Source organism: Lepidochelys kempii, chromosome 3, assembly GCF_965140265.1.
Source record: "Lepidochelys kempii isolate rLepKem1 chromosome 3, rLepKem1.hap2, whole genome shotgun sequence".
NCBI classification, from domain to species: domain Eukaryota; kingdom Metazoa; phylum Chordata; order Testudines; family Cheloniidae; genus Lepidochelys; species Lepidochelys kempii.
In genome coordinates, this window is record NC_133258.1 from 137,849,559 (window position 1) to 137,871,111 (window position 21,553).

General features: G+C 40.4%; 1 protein-coding gene across 1 annotated transcript in view; it reads left to right on the forward strand.

Annotated features, from left to right (window-relative positions):
- FMN2 (formin 2) overlaps positions 1-21,553 on the forward strand; it is a 242,960-nt gene that overhangs the window by 138,710 nt on the left and 82,697 nt on the right. The window contains 3 exon segments of the mRNA XM_073338221.1: positions 2,510-2,571; positions 19,728-19,819; positions 19,991-20,120. Coding sequence (XP_073194322.1) covers positions 2,510-2,571; positions 19,728-19,819; positions 19,991-20,120 — 284 coding nt within the window.

Below are 21,553 nucleotides of genomic sequence, written 5' to 3' on the forward strand. Positions count from 1 at the left end.
GTCTGTAGTCCTCTGAGACTGATTTGTTTTGAGCAGCTCCCTGAAATATGCATGCTCTTCTGCATACCTGTTTTGTTGAAAGTACACAGATCTGGCACCATTGTGTTTGCCAGGCATTCTCTTATCTCAGGCAAGCATTCAAATAAAAGTGTTCTATTGCTCTCTAAGTAATCCATGGGTGATCTTAACATTGTGGAAGAAGTCAGAACAGGAACTTGTGCCATATTTCTTAGTTCAGAAGCAGACAGTCTCTGAGGCGAGGGCGGGGGTAGTGGAAGATAACTATTGAGTCAAAGTGAATGACTAAAGGGTTGTGGTGTTTGCGTATAATATAAATACACTAACTTGTAAAAGCAAAAATCAGATACGCAGTTAAATGTAGGTCTATAATACACCTTGTTTTGGATAGCTGTTATAGCATGTCACACTGGTGTACAAGCTCAAACAATGTGTAGAAATCTCTACACTGCAGAATCTGAACAATTATTTTGATTTTTTAATCCTTGATTCAGCAAGCTACTTCAGCACATGCACGTCTTTAAACATGTGAACAGTCCTATTGAAGCCAGTGGGATTATTTATATGCTTAAAGACACACATGTGCTTAAGTACCTTGCTGAAACGTTGCCTTAGCGTGCCTGTTGTAACATTTATTCACAGAATAAAAAGTATAAGTGACATAAGGTATCACAATGTGTAGTATTAAACAAGGACCACTGTTGTATCCCCAAGGAATGTTTGCCACCCTGTTGTCACCAGCTGATTTACAGGTGTATTTAAATGTCAGATGTTAAATATGTATTTCCTGGTTTTGCTAGTTTTAATTAGACCTTTAATGTATTTGACATTTTAAAAAGCTGAAAAGGGAAAATATTGGCATTCTGTAATGGGAATAGACAGCTCAATTTTAGGATTATTTTGTGCAAAATTCTTAATATATTTTCACATCTTTCGATACCCATTAAATTTGGCCTTCTAAAACATTTTAGATGGTGGGTACTTGGCAGGCAGGGTAGGAGGGGCAAGGCAATATGTATGTATAAAATATATTTGATAAGGAAAAACAGAAAAGATCATTTTTTTATTGATTTGGAAAGTTAGCACATTTCCAAATAAGTTCCCGTTCTTTTCATCTGCTAAAATTCTGTCCATACATATGCACAGGACCCTGCTCTGTTTAATCAAGATCAATGTTTCTTTATTTATATATTCTTTTATTATACTGTAACTAAAATTAAGTTCCAGACCAGTAAGGTGAAAACGTGATGAGTCCCAGACACTAAGTGGTATCACTGAATGCTTAGAGCAATGAGAAACAAATGAGTTTGAATTATATTGTCTCTAATCTTGAGGTGTATACACAGAATCACTTAGTGACAGTCAAGGACACTGATTTATAGAGGATCAAGCAATCAGATACTGGGATTCCATCACTGATCACTAGCATGATCTCTAGAGTAGTTTTGTCCCACGGTTATTCTGGCTAGCAGACAGATATGTATACAGAAAAAAATCACACAAAAAAAGAAAGCAATCAAATAAAGGACAAAATGGCAAAACATAAAATATTGCAGTAAAAATATTTAACATTACAAGAATCCCTGCTGTATAATATTCAGAATACCTGTTCAATATATAGAAACCCAAATTTACTTTGCTTTCCAATGACATGGATTGTAAGAGTGTAAAAATAAAAAATGCAGTTTATCAGGTTTTAAATAATTCTATGTTAATAATTTTATATTCATATTAATTTGGAATGATTCTTCGCTGACCAGCATAAATATGAAATGTGTCTAGTACCTATACTTCCACTTCATAGTTTTTTCCAGTGATCCCAGCACATCAGTGCCCCTGTTCATCATTCCCCCTCACCACCGCTCCCAAAAGGTCAGGTTGATTTGAAATTGCTTCTCTGTGTGCAGTTAAGCCAGATTTTTGACATTGAGAAAGTACAGTATGTATGTGGCACCAGCATTGGTTGGGAACAGGAAAGGCATATTTTGTATTTGTACTGAACCTGTCGGGTTAGTGCATAGAAGATTTGACCCTTGTCAGGTGTCTTGAAGTTAACTGGCTGATTTGTGGATTAATCAATTTAAGTCTGAAACCAATCAGTGACAGGAATGAGGGGTGTGTGTGTGTGTGTGTGTGTGTGTGAGATACAGATTTACCAATTTTTATAATGCTTTCAGTCGGACCACGAAAGTCTGATGTGAAGCTTATCTCTGATCTTTGGCTTTGGCCATACTCATGGGATTGTGTGTGTGTGTGTGTGTGTTGCGGGAGGGGGTGGATTCTTTAATGCTTGTCACCTGGCTCTACCAGGTTCTTAGGCCACCGTCTTAGAAACGGCACTATTCAAGGCATTAATAAAGTTAAAACCCTTAAGCTGTATGACCAGTGGGGTCATAAAAGCTATTGCTGGGTATTGTGTTCAGTGTGTCTTTCACTGCTGGATTATCATCTTGACAACTAATTCTTTTTCACTTTTGTCTTTTTTTCACAGCTGTTGTGAACTTGGACAACTCTGTGGTTGACCTAGAGACCCTTCAAGCCCTCTATGAGAATGTGAGTAATAGGAGGAGGTATAGATACATAGTATACTGTAGTTTCATGTGAAGGTAATTTTGGTTTGCAACAGAAACAGCTCATTACTAAGCTGCACAAATGTATTCTCTGTTAAGGAAATTTTTACTTCGTTAAATCGAAATGAAAATTAGGATAAACATTTGCCCTTTCTAAAATGGCAATCCATTTTGCGATGTGGATTTATTTTTCAAGTCAAGGATTTCACTTATATTCAAATATATAATTTCTTCCTTTTAATAAGCTTGATGCTATATTTGACAGGAATCAACATAAAATAAAATTGCATATGTTTAAAAAAAATTTATTCCTGTGCTACACCTAAAACTTTTTGGAATACTGTATTTCATGGTTTTTCACTTCCACAGGAAATAATGCTTAGTTACTTTAAAGGAAAGGATCATTGAGAGCTGTAAAATTTAGTATAGTATACTGAGATACATAACCATGAGATACTAACTACTCTGAGAGATTATATAATAACTATGCAAGATCAGAGATTTAAGAATAAACCAGGGAGAGGGGGCAAACCTTTTGGCTCAAGGGCCACATCTGGGTATGGAAATTGTATGGTGGGCCATGAATGCTCACAAAATTGGCAGTTGGGGTACGGGATCGGATGAGGGCTCCGGCTGGGGGTGCAGGCTCTGGGATCGGGCCAGAAATGGGGAGTTCAAGGTGCAGGAGGGAGCTCTGGGCTGGGGCATAGAGTTGGAGTGCAGGGGGGAGGACTCCTGCTGGGGGTGCAAGTTCTGGGACGGGGCTAGGGATGAGGGGTTGGAGGTGTAGAAGGGTGCTCCAGGCTGGGACTGAGGGGGATCAGGCCTGGGGCAGGGGGTTGGGGTGTGGAAGGGGGTCAGGGGTACAGGCTCTGGGTGGCGCTTACCTCAAGCAGCGCCTGGAAACAGCGGCATGTACCTCCTCCGGCTCCTGCACGAAGGCACTGCCAGGCACCTCTGTGTGCTGCCTGGTCCACAGGTGCTGCACCTGCAGCTCCATTGGCCGCAGTTCCTACTAATGGGAGCGATGGGGGCAGTGTGCAGAACCCCCTGGCTGCCCCTACGCATAGGAGGCGGAGTGGGGGTATGCTGCCGTTTCCAGGAGCCAACGGGAGCTTGAGGGACAGATTAAAACATCTGAAGGGCCAGATGTGGCCCCGAGCCATAGTTTGCTCACCCCTGGCCTAAAGCATCCTGGTCCCAGCATTATTCTGACTGTGAAGACAGAAATAGTAGAATCCAGCAGAGCATTTCTGACTTCCACTGCTGCAAAAGAGAGGTGGAGGACCACTCACCCCTAGAAGATGCTAACATCAGTATGCTAATATCAGTACTATTAATAGATCCTGGATGTCTGAAGGCATGAATCATTAAGTAGGGGAAATATTCTTGGTATTTCTGGCCAATATATTCAGTTACTTTGTTTTCCCTTAACTCGTGATTTTTAAAACTTGTAGTCCTTTTGTCTTTTAAACATATTGAGCATGTAGGGCTGGACCATGCCCACCTATGAAGAACCTGCAGGAGGGTCAGGACATTGTTTCAGCTGGTGGAGTTTCCCTGAAAACATCTGTCTGGCTGGATGAAGTTACGTTAGGCTTTTAAGAGCAGGTTAGACAAACAGCTGTCAGGGATGGTCTCGATAATTAGTCCCGCCGCGAGTGCAGGGGACTGGACTGGATGACCTCTCGAGGTCCCTTCCAGTCCTATGATTAAGTAGAGATGGGGTTTCCGCACAGAGTAGACAAGTGGTCCGACTCCCCTTGAGGGAGATATGGGGGTATCTGCAGAGGCCTTTTCCTGTTTTGCTACTTTTCTTGCCGGTGCTTAATTTGTAATGAAAGAGGTGCTGGGGCTCAAGCAATTAGGTGCCAGGGCTTACGCAATTTTTTTTACTTTCATAACTGATCTGGTAAGCCTATGAACTGCCAACCCCAGAGGTGCCTGCTCAGCCCTGGCAAGTCCCAGCACAGATTAAGCACTGATTCTTACCTCTTTTATTTCCCCATGACAGCATGATTGCCACAGGAGCTATATTGCCACAAATATGTTCTATCTTAGGTATTTATATGGCCCCTGTTACCACAGTATCTGAGCACCTTACAATCTTTAATCCACACAACAAATCTGTGAGATAGGGAGATACTGTTACAGATGGCAGCTGAGAAACAGACAGACTACATGACTTGCCCAAGGTCACATAGGAAAACAGTGGTAGAACAGGAATTGAAACAAGGTCACCCATGTTCTAGGCTAGTGCCATAACACTGGACCGTCCTTCCTGTCTTCCTCAGCCTTTCTGTCTCTGCCCTAGCCCAATGCAGACTGCCATCTTGCTCCATCCTTATAGAGCAGAAACCACACAAAATAAATGGTCGAATTTAGTAATGCAGAAAAACCTACATAGACTTTGAGGATAGACATCATGATCATATAGTCTGACCTCCTGTAGATTACAGGCCATAGAACCTCACACAGCTGCAATAGGCCATAACCTCTGGCTGAATTATTGCAGTCCTCAGCTCTTGATTTAAAGATTTCAAGCTACAGAGAATCCACCATTTAATCTAATTCAAATTGGCAAGTGTCCCATGCTGCAGAGGAAGGCAAAACCAAAACAAGGTCTCTGCCAACACTATGGGTTTGCAGGGAGAATGGTGCTGAAGACACCGACTTATTCCTAGCTTTGTCTCATCTCTGCCCTGCCACACCTGGCTTTTCTCACAGAGACAGCATGCAGGGTCGTCACAGAGGCAGAATGAAGGAGGGTAATGTTATTTTGTCACCCCATTAAATAATTTTGGTTATTTCAGTTTTCTGTTTTTCAAAAATGCTCTTTCTCTTAGAGTGAAATGATTATAGATAAATTGTCCAGTATCCTGTGATTTCAGAGAAAAAACATCAATTATATGCTGCCTAAATGTTAGGAAAATGTGTACCCCTCATTGTTCCAGTTTATTCAGTCATATATAGGATGTTTTTTCAGTGCCAAATATTATTCCCTCTAGCAAATCCATCATTCTAGTATTCTTCTTTCCCACTCTCACCCACAAAAAATGTATCATTTCCATGATCTCTACCTCCTTTTTAATCTACTTATTCTTCCATCCCTGACTCCATTCAACTTTTATGCTTCCAACTCCCCAGCACCTCATTTGAGGTTCTTCTTGTTAGCTTCTCTACCAGGTAGCTGTTCCTTACACATGATGATGACAGGCGAATTGCCCAATAGCTTCTGGCTTTGAGTGGCTGGTCATGGGAAAGGTGGATGTCCTGCAGTCTCTAGCTGTGGGGTAGTTGTCCTACTGGGTTCTCTGTTGCTGGACTAGGGAGTTCCAAGTTCTCACCTGCTTACTGGATCTTCAGGCTCTGAGTAGGCTGGCACTGGCAGTAGAAGAGTGGTGGACACACTCTCAATGTAGCAGAAGCTTGGCCTGCCTCCTTTCTGCTTCATCCTCATAAATTGCCAGAGTGGTTGAAAAATGGGTGGGTGTGATTTTTAGTGGTGCTGGGGAGCAGGGGAGGAGACACAAGAGACCGCAAGGTCAGCGGTGGGGGGATAAAACCATGCTGTGGCAGCAGTCTGAATGAGAAGCAGACAGTTCAGCCTCTGTTCTTAACCCAATTTAAGAAACAGAGCCTGCTATTATTTTTAGTGAGCTCCCAATCCTAACAAAACTAACTCCCACCCACTATGATCACACCACTGTGTACCATTAATGATTCTTTGGCATTCATCCCAAAATGTAATTGACTAATTTTACATAAAGTAAGATTAAGATTATGTGTGTGTATCTTTCTGCTTTATGTCAGGTTATGTTTTCAGAGCTGTCTTCACAAACAAATGGGTCTAGAAGCATTTTTACTAAAACCTAAGGATTTCTCCATCTGACTAAAGATCAGCCCTGCTAACAAGGGACTCACACCAGTCCCTTAAAGCTCATCTGTGAAACACTGTATTGGTTACCCTTAATCTTTTCAGGTGCTTACATAACAGAATAACATTATGGCAGAATGCCTTTGATATTTTCTATACCTGATACAGGGAATACCTAGGGAATAGTGTAACCACTGGGGAAATGTTAAATATTTAGTTCAGGCACAACTGGATATTTGAGAGTGACTGCAGTACATTGCTCAAGTTGAGAAATAAGATGTGTGGTCTAGTGTACAGGGCATTAGACTGAGACCTGAGAAACCTGGATTTAAATCTGGGCTCCACCAGTGATCTGTTCTGTGACCTGGGGCAAGCCACTTCACTTCTCTATGCTTCCCATCTTTTTTTTTTTCCCCTATTTTGTTTATTTAGATTGTAAGCTCTTTGGTGCCTGGACTGTCCCTTACTATACTTTTGTACAGCACCTAGTAAAATAGGGGCCTGAGCTCTGTTGGGGACAGTAGGTAACATTGTAATACAAATAGTGATTTTAGGTGTCTGATGGTACCAGATGAGTTGAGAGTTTGTATCTCCCCTTATTTCTTAGCTATACTCTGTAGCATATAGAATTTTTTTTAAAAAGAGTAGTTAACTTATGTGCCTCCTTCCCTTACTTTTCATACACTAAATTAATTCTCAGTTCTGAAGATTTGTGGGGGTTTTTTTGCGCCAGATAGTTAAATATCACTGTGCTAGTCCTCAGCCATTCTATTTGATCTCTGTGAAACATATGGGAGCATTTGTTTTACAATCTTTCTTCAGAATGTAATTTTTCCTGATTGCATATGTTTGGCATGCTACTTTCCCTTCTAGATGTGAATGAAGTTTGGGCAGTCTCCAGATCTAAACACACCCTAATTTCAAAAACCACAGTCCAGAGGGCTCAATTCCTGTTTACCAAGGAATTAAAGCCTTCTTAAACCCGCATAGTTACTAAATACACCTTTTGTGATTTTTTTTTTAAGATGTAAAAAAAAAAATCCCTGTATAGTTTGTTTAGGATTATTAACCAGCATTGCAGTTAGATGGTAATGTCTTTATTAGTGGATCACTGTATAGTAGCTACACTTTGTTAAACAATTGTATAGTTTCTTTTCAAGTGCTTTGAGATCTACTGATGAGAAGCGCTATATATGAGCTAGGTGATATTACAGTAGAACTTCAGAGTTACGAACACCAGAGTTACTATTTGACCATTCAAACGCACCTTATTTAGAACAGGAAGTACACAATCAGGCAGCAACAGAAACAAACAAAACAACAATAAAAAAGCAAAAACACTACAGTACTGTGTTAAATGTGAACTACTAAAAAAAAGGTAAAGCAGCATTTTTCTTCTGCTTAATTACTTTTTAAAGCTGTATTAAGTCAATGTGCAGTTGTAAACTTTTGAAAGAACAACCATAATGTTTTGTTCAGAGTTACGAACCTTTCAGTTACAAACAACCTCCATTTCCGGGGTGTTCGTAACACTGAGGTTCTACGGTATTATTATTATTTACGCTATAGCTATTGGGGAGGAGATTCTATTTCATATTTATAAACATGTTTTCAACAGAAAGTGTCTACCTAATGGGCTCCAATTATCAGTGATATTTCCACATGTATCTTAGTTTAAACCTACTATCCAAACAGTTTTAGAATCATAGAATATCAGGGTTGGAAGGGACCTCAGGAGGTCATCTAGTCCAACCCCCTGCTCAAAGCAGGACCAATCCCCAATTAAATCATCTCAGCCAGGGCTTTGTCAAACCTGACCTTAAAAACTTCTAAGGAAGGAGATTCTACCACCTCCCTAGGCAACGCATTCCAGTGTTTCACCACCCTCCTAGTGAAAAAGTTTGTCTTAATATCCGACCTAAACCTCCCCCACTGCAACTTGAGACCATTACTCCTTGTCCTGTCCTCTTCTACCACTGAGAATAGTCTAGAACCATCCTCCCTGGAACCACCTCTCAGGTAGTTGAAAGCAGCAATCAAATCCCCCCTCATTCTTCTCTTCTGCAGACTAAACAATCCCAGTTCCCTCAGCCTCTCCTCATAAGTCATGTGTTCCAGATCCCAGTCATTTTTGTTGCCCTTCGCTGGACTCTCTCCAATTTTTCCACATCCTTCTTGTAGTGTGGGGCCCAAAACTGGACACAGTACTCCAGATGAGGCCTCACCAATGTTGAATAGAGGGGGATGATCACGTCCCTCGATCTGCTCGCTATGCCCCTACTTATACATCCCAAAATGCCATTGGCCTTCTTGGCAACAAGGGCACACTGCTGACTCATATCCAGCTTCTCGTCCACTGTCACCCCTAGATCCTTTTCCGCAAAACTGCTGCCTAGCCATTCGGTCCCTAGTCTGTAGCTGTGCATTGGGTTCTTCCGTCCTAAGTGCAGGACCCTGCACTTCTCCTTATTGAACCTCATCAGATTTCTTTTGGCCCAATCTTCCAATTTGTCTAGGTCCCTCTGTATCCTATCCCAGCCCTCCAGCGTATCTACCACTCCTCCTAGTTTAGTATCATCCGCAAATTTGCTGAGAGTGCAATCCACACCATCCTCCAGATCATTTATGAAGATATTGAACAAAACCGGCCCCAGGACCGACCCCTGGGGCACTCCACTTGACACCAGCTGCCAACTAGACATGGGGCCATTGATCACTACCCGTTGAGCCCGACAATCTAGCTAGCTTTCTACCCACCTTATAGTGCATTCATCCAGCCCATACTTCTTTAACTTGCTGACAAGAATACTGTGGGAGACCGTGTGAAAAGCTTTGCTAAAGTCAAGAAACAATACATCCACTGCTTTCCCTTCATCCACAGAACTAGTAATCTCATCATAGAAGGCGATTAGATTAGTCAGGCATGACCTTCCCTTGGTGATTCCATGCTGACTGTTCCTGATCACTTTTCTCTCATTTAAGTGCTTCAGGATTGATTCCTTGAGGACCTGCTCCATGATTTTTCCGGGGCCTGAGGTGAGGCTGACTGGCCTGTAGTTCCCAGGATCCTCCTCCTTCCCTTTTTTAAAGATTGGCACTACATTGGCCTTTTTCCAGTCATCTGGGACTTCCCCCATTCGCCACGAGTTTTCAAAGATAATGGCCAATGGCTCTGCAATCACAGCCGCCAATTCCTTTAGCACTCTCGGATGCAACGCATCCGGCCCCATGGACTTGTGCATGTCCAGCTTTTCTAAATAGTCCCTAACCACCTCTTTCTCCACAGAGGGCTGGCCATCTACTCCCCATGCTGTGCTGCCCAGTACAGTAGTCTGGGAGCTGTCCTTGTTCGTGAAGACAGAGGCAAAAAAATCATTGAGTACATTAGCTTTTTCCACATCCTCTGTCACTAGGTTGCCTCCCTCATTCAGTAAGGGGCCCACACTTTCCTTGGCTTTCTTCTTGTTGCCAACATACCTGAAGAAACCCTACTCTTGACATCTCTTGCTAGCTGCAGCTCCAGGTGCGATTTGGCCCTCCTGATTTCATTTTGTGTGTCAGAATCCATTTCTTAAAAACATAATTCAAAATTTAAGCCAAGATGCATAAATGATAGCTCAAGATAAGTCAACAATTTCATTAAGAAGACAGTTTATCTCTCTCACACACAATCCCCCAATTAGGATAAATCACGTGTGGCAGAAAGAATCTGAGATCTCTAAGTTTTACTTCTCAAGGTTTGTGTTTCACTTACAATCTTATAGCACTTCAGTATTCTTTTCCTGGCACATTAGTTATGAACTTTGATTTGAGAAGAGGGTGCTGTACATGTCAGATGAAACAGAATCCTTAAATGTTTTTACCTTGCTGCTTTTGTGAAATGAATTGGGGTGGGTGTATCTATATAATTTGAGAAGGAGCAGTCTTTCCAGAGTTAAGGTTGAAATCAGCTCCCATTATGAATCCCTACTTCATCACCCCTTGTAACGTTGGCTTGAAAATTGAAGATTTATTATGGAGGCAAGGCAAACGTCTCTGAAAAATCTGAAGAAATTTGGTCAAAATAGTTTGAGTGTCAGATGATTAAAATATTTTTCTGATTTGAAATTTTGAATGTCACTTTGTCAAAGTGACATTCAGACGACTATTTTTGAATTGTAATTCATTGAATTTACTATTTTTTGTTCTGGATAATTAAGGCCCATTCATTTTGGTGGAAATTATGAATGTGATCCTGCTCCCATTAATGTCAATGGGAGTTTTTTGGCATTAACTTCAGTGGGTGGAGAATCCTGTACTGTGTGTCTATGAGCATATGAATTTCTGCTGGCTAGGAGAAGCTCAGACAGCACATCTGGGACCTGCTGTCTGACATCTATCAGATATTTTCCATTAGTTTAAAGAAATAAAGGCATCTGATTTTGGAGCTGACACTTTAGCGTGTCCAGGGAGGGGTGTAATGTTTTGTTAAGGAAATAAGGGCAGCCTCTCAGCAGTTAAAGTTGCAGTCACTGTGCCATTATCTGAAATCATCATGCTTTCAAATCTTTAGGGTCAAGCCTTATCAACAGCTAGACCATTTCTGGAAAATAATTACTGAGAGATGACTTTTTGAAATTTTTGCAAAGTGCCCAATTTTTTGTCCCTGTATCCATACAATGAAATCACTTTAAACCCCAACACCTAAAAAGTAGGTGTGGTTCCTGGAGACGATGCTTTTGAAGGGCAGATATAATAACCCATTTACAATATTAACTTTATATGAAAACTGGACTGAGTTATGTCAATGAAGCAGATGGAGAAAAAAAACAAAGAATATTTGCATTTTCAACCTCTGAACAAGCCATATCAAAAATGAAAGGAATTTCAGTTTCTAGTGGAAATTAAACCTCACCCTGTATTCCCTACCAGAGTACTGCATTGATTTAAGCTTGAGACACTGGATAAAAGTTACGTAGGAAGTTGTGGCCAAGGTTGAACTATAATGCTCATGTCTAAGATGATCCCCTAGACCATCATGCCTCATACAAATTAGTTCAACCTCTGTACTTAAGTCAACAGTAAAATGGTGATAAATAACCCTCCCCTGCTTTTGTAAAATGCTTTGCATATAGAGATGAATAAGCAGTGGGTGATACACAATAGTATTAGCTGTATTTTTCAGAAGAGGTCTTTAGGGCACAGCACAGAGCAGTTAAATGATGTGGTCTGTAGGAGCTGTTACTTAATGGGCTATACATTGGCTGTAGTACCAAAAAGTGTGGGTTCCAAATGTATAAATAATTTAATTTCTTTTTTAAAAAGCCCACATAAACAAAACTCTTTTGTTCGTTGCTAACGAGGAGGATACTCTACATAGAATCATAGAAGATTAGGGTTGGAAGAGACCTCAGGAGGTCATCTAGTCCAATCCCCTGATGTATACATCTATATGCATTTTGCTTAAATAATTTTATACCTCAACATACATTTGTTCAGGTTAATTTTTACTTTTTGTTGTGTTAGAAAATGGTGAATAACCCATTTCTTAATTACTAGATAATTTTTGACTCACAATTTGTGTCAATCTGCATTTGGATGGAAATTGGAATTCAATTAAAATGCACAAAAATGTTTAAACTCTTTTTGGATTAATGAAATAAAACTATCTCAAAAGTGCTGGATACATATGGAGGGAGGGAAGGTAAGTTTAAGTATGTTTTAAATGCAAAAATTGTTTTAGTAAACAAAGGAAGTGTTAACTGTAGTTAGTGAGTTGATGGATTGTTTCTGGTCACCATGAGCCAGATTTTCCAAGGTATTTGGGAGCCTCAGGATGCAAATAGGCACCTAGTGGAATTGCAAAAGTGCCTAAGCAGGTTAGGTTAGTTTTAGAATTGGTAAAGCTCATCCTCTCCCACCTGGTGGTGGTTCATATATTGAAAGAGGAAAACACGTTTTCTTGCTTTTTCAACTCCCAGTTGGTTTCTCAAGTATAAATAAACTAGTCCAAATGAGGAAAACATTCTCTCTGCACCTGTCAGTTAAACTGAAACCAAAAGTAACTAAGCCAAAAGCTTTTCTCCACAAAAGAAACAAAGTACTTACAATTTGGAAAAATGGAAATACCCGTATATGTTCCATTGTGAAGACTGAAAAACACACAGATACTTAGTGTACAGCACTACATATTTGTAAAACTTGAGTTAATCTCAGTAGTTATGTTTTATCCTGTGTCTGTATATAATGCAAAACAAAGCACCCTTTAACGCATCAAAACTTGAGGAGTGCTCATTGATGCAATATATATTTTGTTGTATTTTAATAATGTAAATGTAGGCCTTAACTTCAAATTTAACTTTAAACAGGTTTATTTTTAAAAGAAATATATATAATTTGTACAAATATGTGATTTTAATTAAAAATCTGCTTTTTTTTTGTATCATCCATTTTTTAGAAACCCTGCTAGATATTTACAATGGAGCCATGTGGTTTCAAGTTAATGGCTTTGCTAAAATTAATGCTACTTTTTGATACAAAGTCACAACGTCTCTTCAGGCACACGTTATATTCACAACTGGTTTCAGTCATTTGGAGTTGTCTGGTACTTCCTGCTACTGTTTTGTTGACCTTAGCAGAAAGCATATACCTAAGGATAACGGTCCCCACCCTGAAGCCTAATGTATGATATTAGCGGAGATGAGCCTGAATCAAAACTCTGATCCCCTGCAGCCTGGTCTGCAGTTAAAACTTAGATTGACATAGCTATGGCACTATGGGGTATGAAAAATCCACACTCCTGCAGATCGTATTTCTGCCAACCTAATCCTTGGTATAGACACCGCTCAGTTGATGGAAGAATGCTTCCATCTTGTCTGAGCTACCATCATTTGGGGAGGTGGAGTTCCTACCCTTCCATCGCTGTACTCTGCGTTAACACAAATGCACCATAGCTATGCTGGTATACCATCTGTAGTGTAGACATGACCTAACCTTGGGGAAGTGGAGGTCTGAATCTAAGCTTTGTGGCTTGGGCCCATCTCTGGTCATTCTGGTGATTCCTGCAGAGTAGTGTAAACAGTTTGGGAAGGGAACTGTGATTAATTGTTATCTTGTGAAGAAGGAACTGCTAGTCTTCTCAATGCCTTCAGTAGGGTTTTTTCAAGCAAATTTCTCTTCATCAGGGCCTCATAACACCTTATAATACATTCTCATTCCAAAGGCTAAAAATGTCAAACTGTTAGAGGATCAACATTTCTCCTTAGTTTATCTGTCCTCAGTTCTCTTTTTCTTGCTAAAAGACATGCCTTTTGAGGGTACAAGTCCTTCTTGGTTAAGGTGATCCACTGGAACACCTGCATTTTAAAATACTCCATCATCCTAAAGCTGTATATCATAGCAGTGAGACAGGAGATGATACTGGGTACTCCTATAGCTCCTCAGATGTGTAACCCCCACAGCACAAATCTTTCTGGAGCTTCTTTTTTACCAAATGAAATACTATCAAAGGGATTTTGAATGCTAGACTAGAGAAACAAACTAAACATATCAGTTTTCCAGATTAATGTGTTGTTAAAATATAGGATGATAGAATTTAATTAAATATTTGTGTACACTTGATGAGTAAAAGCTGCTTATATTCTGAGTTCTGTTCCTTGGGGACAGACTGATGGGTAAACTCTCACGTAGTTTATTAATATGGAAGTGGAAGTAGCAAGGCATGGACGGCAAGACTGAAAGGATTCCGATTGACAACCAGCAGAGACTCCCTAACGCCTCTAAAGTGGGATCATTCTGCCACTGTGAAACTTCAAGTCCCCGAGCAGCCGCAGAAGGACCTTCCTCTCCCCCTACCCCCGCACACTTGTTACTTCCAAAGCTCACAGGGGAGCACCATCTCCTATATACACATCAGTTCCAAAGTTAGTGGGGGAGGGATAGCTCAGTGGTTTGAGCATTGGCCTGCTAAACCCAGTGTTGTGAGTTCAATCCTTGAGGGAGCCATTTAGGGATCTGGGGCAAAAGTTGGGGATTGGTACTGTTTTGAGCAGGGGGTTGGACTAGATGATCTGCTGAGGTCTCTGATATTCTATGATTCAAGTTGGGGAACAACGTGTTTTCAAGACTTCTGACCTGTCCCCTCCCTATTGACTTCCATCAGAGTCAAAGAGCAAGGCTTGTAGTGTTTAAAGTATCCAGCACTAAACTGTATGTGTGTTTGTATGAGAGAGAGAGTGTGTTAAAGCAACTGGAATTGGCAGGGTCTCAAAAATATGTTCTTGGTCACAAAATGAAGGGTACTTTCAGATAAAATTATAAATTGTCCGTAGTTCAGAGAAGATAACTGGCTCATGAGGACCACTTTTTTTTAACCTAGCAAAAAACTCAGTAGTGCAATAAAGAAAATCTCAGGATCTGTAGCCTGTAGGCACAAAAGAGGGACTAGTAATGCCATGTGTGGTGATGATACATTATCTTTCCTTCCATCTGCACTACAGAAGTTAATTGTGACCCAAAACTCAACACAATTAATATTAACAAGAGGGAAGGAATACAAGCCAGAAAAGGGAAAGAACAGGTTGAAGACTATTGACATAAGTTAAGTGTTTTCAGGTTGGCAGGGCCTGATGAAATTCACTCTATGGTGCTCAAGTAACTAGCTGACACAAATTTAGAACTGTTGGCAATTATCATCAAGAACTCATGGAGGATAGGTGAGCTCGCAGAGGACTGGAGAAGAGACAATGAAGTACCTGTCTTTAAAAGGCTGACCAAAAAGGGTGACCAGAGAAATATAGATCAATTAAGGTATCTTCAATATCTGTAAAAATACAGGAACAAATTGTTGAACAATCAGTTTGTAGGCACCTGGAGGATAATAGGGTTGTGAGGAATAGCCAGCATGGACTTTTCAAGAACATATAATGGCAAACCAACCTAATTTTCTTCTTTGACAGGGTTACTGGCCTATTGGATGGGGGGAAGCAGAAGATGTGTAATGTTATGATTTTAGAAAGGCTTTTGACACAGTGCCATGTGACATTTTCATATGGAAACTAGAAAAATGCAATCGAGATTAAATTACTGTAACATGAGTGCATAACAGGTTGAAAAACTATAGTCAGAATAGTTACCAATGATTTGCTGTCCAAGTGAGAGGGCGTATCTAGTGGGATCCCACACAGATCTGTCCTGGGCCCAGTACTATTCATTATTTTCATTAATGACTAGGACAATGGAGTGGAAAGTATGCTTATAAAATCTGCAGCTGGGACGGTTTGCAAGCACTTTGGAGGATAAGATTAGAATTCAAAATGACCTTGACAAATTGGAAAACTGGTCTGAAATTCAATAAAGACAAGTGCACAATACTAATTTAGGAAGAAAAAATGAGCAGCAAAATGGGGAATATCTGGCTAGGCAATAGTCCAGTTCTGGCCACCGCACTTTAGGAAAGATGTGGACAAAGTGGGGACAGTGTCCAGAGGACAGCTACAAAAAGGTCTAGAAGGAAAGGTTAAAAAAACCTGACATCCTTAGCCTTGAAGAAAGAAGACTGAGCTGGGACCTGTTAAGCCTTCAAATATATTAAGGGCTGTTATTAAGAGGACAGTGATCAATTATTCTCCATGTCCACTGATGGTAGGACAAAAAAAGTATTGGGCTTAATCTGCAGCAAAGGAGATATAGATAGTTAAGTACTGGAAGGTATTACCAAGGGAGGTTGTAGAATTCCCATCAATACGTTGAACAAACACTTGTCAGGGATTAGGGATACGTGGTCCTGCTTCAGAGTGGGGCATGGACTAGCTTTGTTCAACTCTATATTTCTTGGATTCTATGAAAATTAATGCATAGGTGCTGAAGGTCAGGGCTAATAGCCATAGCTCCTGCAGCCAGTTGCTTACATCAATTTATTGGGTTTCATTCTATAAAAAAGTGTGTCTAGCCCTTATGGCTGTGCAGAAAAACTTGAATATGTGACCTTAGCATAGCTGATGCAGTGTGATATCTGCAGGCACCCTGAAAGAATTAGTCTGAGAGGTGTGAAGTGCCCTATATGTGTCTATAACTGCAAACTTACTGATCTGGGGTCTCTTGCCAACAGCATTTGAGAAGAGGATTGTGGGTGCAGCAGAAAGAGAAGAGAGTGGTAGGCCTGGTTTACTCAAGTAGATGCACCTTAGCATCTGGGATCTAAGTATTTATTGAGTGGGTCACCTGATACCATTTCTGATGCCCTGAAGGGGAGCGAAACACTCCTGCCTGTCGTGGAGGAGTGAAAGGGGTGGGCATTTGCTGCTTCTGTAGTTCTGCAATAATTGGGTAGGGACCTCTGCTGCAGTCATTCCAAGTGTGGGAAACAGGGTCATGACACAATGGAAAAGCCCTGTGTGGTTGTGTGTGCATGTCCATGGTGTGCATTGAGCCTAGATTGCCTTAATACAGCTATGGAAACATCTGATGAACCTCCTAGGGATAATATTTTATGTCAAAACCTGATTCCCTGTCCCCAATATCATGAGAGGTCCCTTCAACAACTTCTCCTTGGGGCAGGGATAGACAATGAGAGTCTAGAAAGCTACATGAGCTCTACCACTCCCAAATCAGTCAGGAATCACTTGACTAAAGCCTTAAACAGAATGAACACTGTCAGAGAAACCTTATCTAAGACTCAAATGGATTCTGCTTTCTAAATAAAGGAGGACTTCCAGGTAGGGAAATCCACAGTGCCGGGTATTGCACAGTAGTCTACATCCTAGAGACAAAGGCTGTCAAATTACCCTTGACAAATCTTATCCCCCTCTCCCAAAAGTGGTGGGGTACACTACACATGTACAATACTGCTGTTGTATTAGAATCATAGAATCATAGAATATCAGGGTTGGAAGGGACCCCTGAAGGTCATCTAGTCCAACCCCCTGCTCGAAGCAGGACCAATTCCCAGTTAAATCATCCCAGCTAGGGCTTTGTCAAGCCTGACCTTAAAAACCTCTAAGGAAGGAGATTCTACCACCTCCCTAGGTAACGCATTCCAGTGTTTCACCACCCTCTTAGTGAAAAAGTTTTTCCTAATATCCAATCTAAACCTCCCCCACTGCAACTTGAGACCATTACTCCTCGTTCTGTCATCTGCTACCATTGAGAACAGTCTAGAGCCATCCTCTTTGGAACCCCCTTTCAGGTAGTTGAAAGCAGCTATCAAATCCCCCCTCATTCTTCTCTTCTGCAGGCTAAACAATCCCAGTTCCCTCAGCCTCTCCTCATAAGTCATGTGTTCCAGACCCCTAATCATTTTTGTTGCCCTTCGCTGGACTCTCTCCAATTTATCCACGTCCTTCTTGTAGTGTGGGGCCCAAAACTGGACACAGTACTCCAGATGAGGCCTTACCAATGTCGAATAGAGGGGAACGATCACGTCCCTCGATCTGCTCGCTATGCCCCTACTTATACATCCCAAAATGCCATTGGCCTTCTTGGCAACAAGGGCACACTGCTGAATCATATCCAGCTTCTCGTCCACTGTCACCCCTAGATCCTTTTCCGCAGAACTGCTGCCTAGCCATTCGGTCCCTAGTCTGTAGTGGTGCATTGGATTCTTCCATCCTAAGTGCAGGACCCTGCACTTATCCTTATTGAACCTCATCAGATTGTTCGTAATCAGAAAGGTAGCCAAGAACCAAGCCTGCTGTTGAAAAAGATAATGGATCTCTTTGCTCAGGCAGAGAGTATCTTATCCATTGGCACCTTGCATGTTCAAAAGACTACTGGGAGGCTGACTGTTTTGAACAGAACAGATCCTGTGCCTATGGGAACAATCCCTGACATTCCGACTGGTTGGAGAGCACTGGGACATGTGGCATTGGACCTCTTCAAGTCAAGTGGTCTTCAAAGAAATTTTACCTGGAGGACTAATTCTTGTGGCTCCATGTTGACTGCCAAAGTTGGACACTATAAATCATCTATTTAGAGTCCCAGTGTTCTCCTTCCAAACTTGTTAATGCAGGACACGTTGAGGTACTCAAGTCCTGCTTGTCTTTTGGTTTTGGTCCTTCATGGGAGGGGAGGATGCTAAGAATGGTTGTGTGTCGAAGTGTTGGTTGGTTCCCCTGTTGTCTTCCAGTTCCCATAATATTATATGTTAAGATATGAACACTTTTTCCTCCTAGGGTAAAGATAAGTACTTTGGAGTTAAACTAACTTACTTTCCCCTGTATGTTATACTTTTGTCAGGAGTTACAAACACATGTTAAAAATCGTCATGAAACCAAAAAGAAAAATTCCACCCAATAATGCAGCACTATAGTTAGGAAAATTAATTGTAGCATTGCAGTGAATATAGAAAGATTTGTGACCTATGAAATATCTCTCCACTTATCAGGAATATTCAAAAAATAACCACACACCCTAATACAGGGTCATCCAAGGAACTAAAGTTGAGAAGAAAAATGAAATTTACATGTGATTGCAGTGGGTTATTTTTTAAGATACAGTGAGATTCATTATACTCCAGGAAAAAATACCATAGTTGTTTGTTCATGTATTGTTATGTGTTTCTTATATGATACTTGCATTTAAATCAGTTCAATAATTATTTTTGTTGTTCCATTCCTTTTTCAAAATCCTGAATAAAAGTTAAGTTTCAGAGTAGCAGCCGAGTTAGTCTGCATCCGTAAAAAGAAAAGGAGTACTTGTGGCACCTTAGAGGCTAACAAATTTATTAGAGCATAAGCATCCGATGAAGTGAGCTGTAGCTCACGAAAGCTTATGCTCTAATAAATTTGTTAGTCTCTAAGGTGCCACAAATAAAAGTTAATAACACTAAACAATATGAACCCCTTTGATTTAGTTAAAAATACAATATATGTAGCTATAGATCAAATTGCGTTCATTTGCAACCCAACTGATTTTTTAATGAGAAATACCACTTAAAAGGGAAATACTTTGATCTTGGAGGTTTTATAAACAGCCAAAAGCAAAATAAAAGGGAGAGGAGGGCAGGAAGAAAAAGCATTGTCTCAATACATACTTGAATAAATAAATGTTTTGCAGATTACTAATAGTCAATAATTTTATTTGGAGAATTCAGAGATGTTCTGTTTTGAATCAAACATATTTACACTTAAAATGACTCCACAAATTAAGTAGTGTTACCATGAACAGATGCTAAAAAGTAAAGTTAAAAAGAAGTGAGGTTACAAGGGCATAATTATTTGTAAAGCTTAATTGTCTAGCTTTTGAATAAACACTTTTTAATTTCTTTGTTTGCTTGTTTTTTCCAGAGAGCACAATCAGATGAACTGGAAAAAATAGAAAAGCACGGCAAATCATCGAAAGAGAGGGAGAATGCCAAATCTTTGGACAAACCTGAACAGTAAGGACACTGTCTTCAACAGAACAAGTTTCCTGGGAGATGTGTATGCTGCATTCTTTAGGGAAACTTAATTTGCTCTAGTAACCTAACTGGAAGTGTTAGGAAGAAGCAAATAGAAGTGAAAAACCTTCACTAACTGAACTAAATCATTTTCTTTAATCATTCCTCCAGGTTTCTTTATGAACTCTCACTAATCCCCAACTTTTCAGAACGAGTATTTTGTATCCTGTTCCAATCAACATTTTCAGAAACCATTTGCTCTATCCATCGCAAACTTGAATTGCTACAGAAACTGTGTGAGGTGGGTTGTGGTCCATATAAAGGTAGAGCTAGATTTTCTGATATTTAATCTTTCTTGTTCAGCTGTACTCATATTTCAAAAGTTTTCTTTTATTTCCTTTAAGCACTCATTAAATTTGAGGGATAGCAGTCCTGCAGAATGGAACATTTTATGATTGTACTCCAAGATCAAAGCAAATTTTAAAATTGGCTTTCGCTGCTGAACTATAACATCACGAGTTTGCAGCCAATACACATCAGCCTCTAGAGAATACTGTAACTTCTGCTTTTGCCAAAGCAAAAATCTTCTGTCTTCATAGTTACTGTCTCACTTCTTGCACTTTCCAAACGAATGCCATTTTAGCTCATTTTAAGTGCATGCTTTGATTCTGAATGTGTCTGTTCAACAGATCTGAAATATCTGATCTAAACGAGCTGCCTCCTTAGCAACAGATAAAAGGTCACATACTTAAATTAATACTATGCAAATTTCTTAAGCCTTTTATTAAAGAAAAATAATGCCAATTCTGCTGTTTGTGATGTGTCTTGAAAAGGTTGGTGTAAAATTACTACTAAATCAGTAGCTTTGTTGAAGTAATGCAGAGTTAGTTTTTCATAGCCTAATGCTTGTAAGAAACATTTAAACATACTTAGGATAAATTTAATCTTTATACAATGGACATTTTAAAAAATAATTGCTTCTTCCTATTAGAAATGTGTGTTCCCTAAGGCCCCAGTCCTGCAAGTTGCCTTGTGCCATATATTTATTGTTTTTGCAAAACTGATTGCAGGATCAGAGACCAAAGTAAATGCACCGCTAGGTAATACCATGGTCTGCTAAGAAAGTACTGATCCTCCTTCTGAATGGTCAATCTGTTGTTATACCTCATACTCTCTTTTTGCATAAATAGGACCCTACCAAATTCATGGCTGTGAAAAACACGTCACTGACTGTGAAATCTGGTCTCCCCCATGAAATCTGTATAGTATAGGGTAAAAGTACACACAAGACCAGATTTCACGAGGGAGACCAGCGTTTCTCAAACTGGAGGTCCCCAGCAAGAGAGGGCTGGGGGGAGGGGAGTGCAAGGTAATTGTAAGGGGGTTGCAGTATTTCCACCCTTACTTCGGCACTGCCTTTAGAGCTGAGTGGCTGGAGAGCGGTGGCTGCTGGCCAGGCACCCAGCTCTGAAGGCAGGGCCCTGTCAGCAGCAGTGCAGATATAAAGGTGGCAATATCATACCATGCCCTCTAACTTCGGCACTCCATTGCCTCAGGAACCCTACAGTTACAACACCATGAAATTTCAGATTTAAATATCTGAAATTATTAAATTTACAGTTTTTAAAATCCTATGACCGTTAAATTGACCCAAATGGACCATGAATTTGGTAGGGCCCTATGCATAAAGAATGTAGTAACTTGAAACCTACAAATACCATTTTCCCCTCAAAT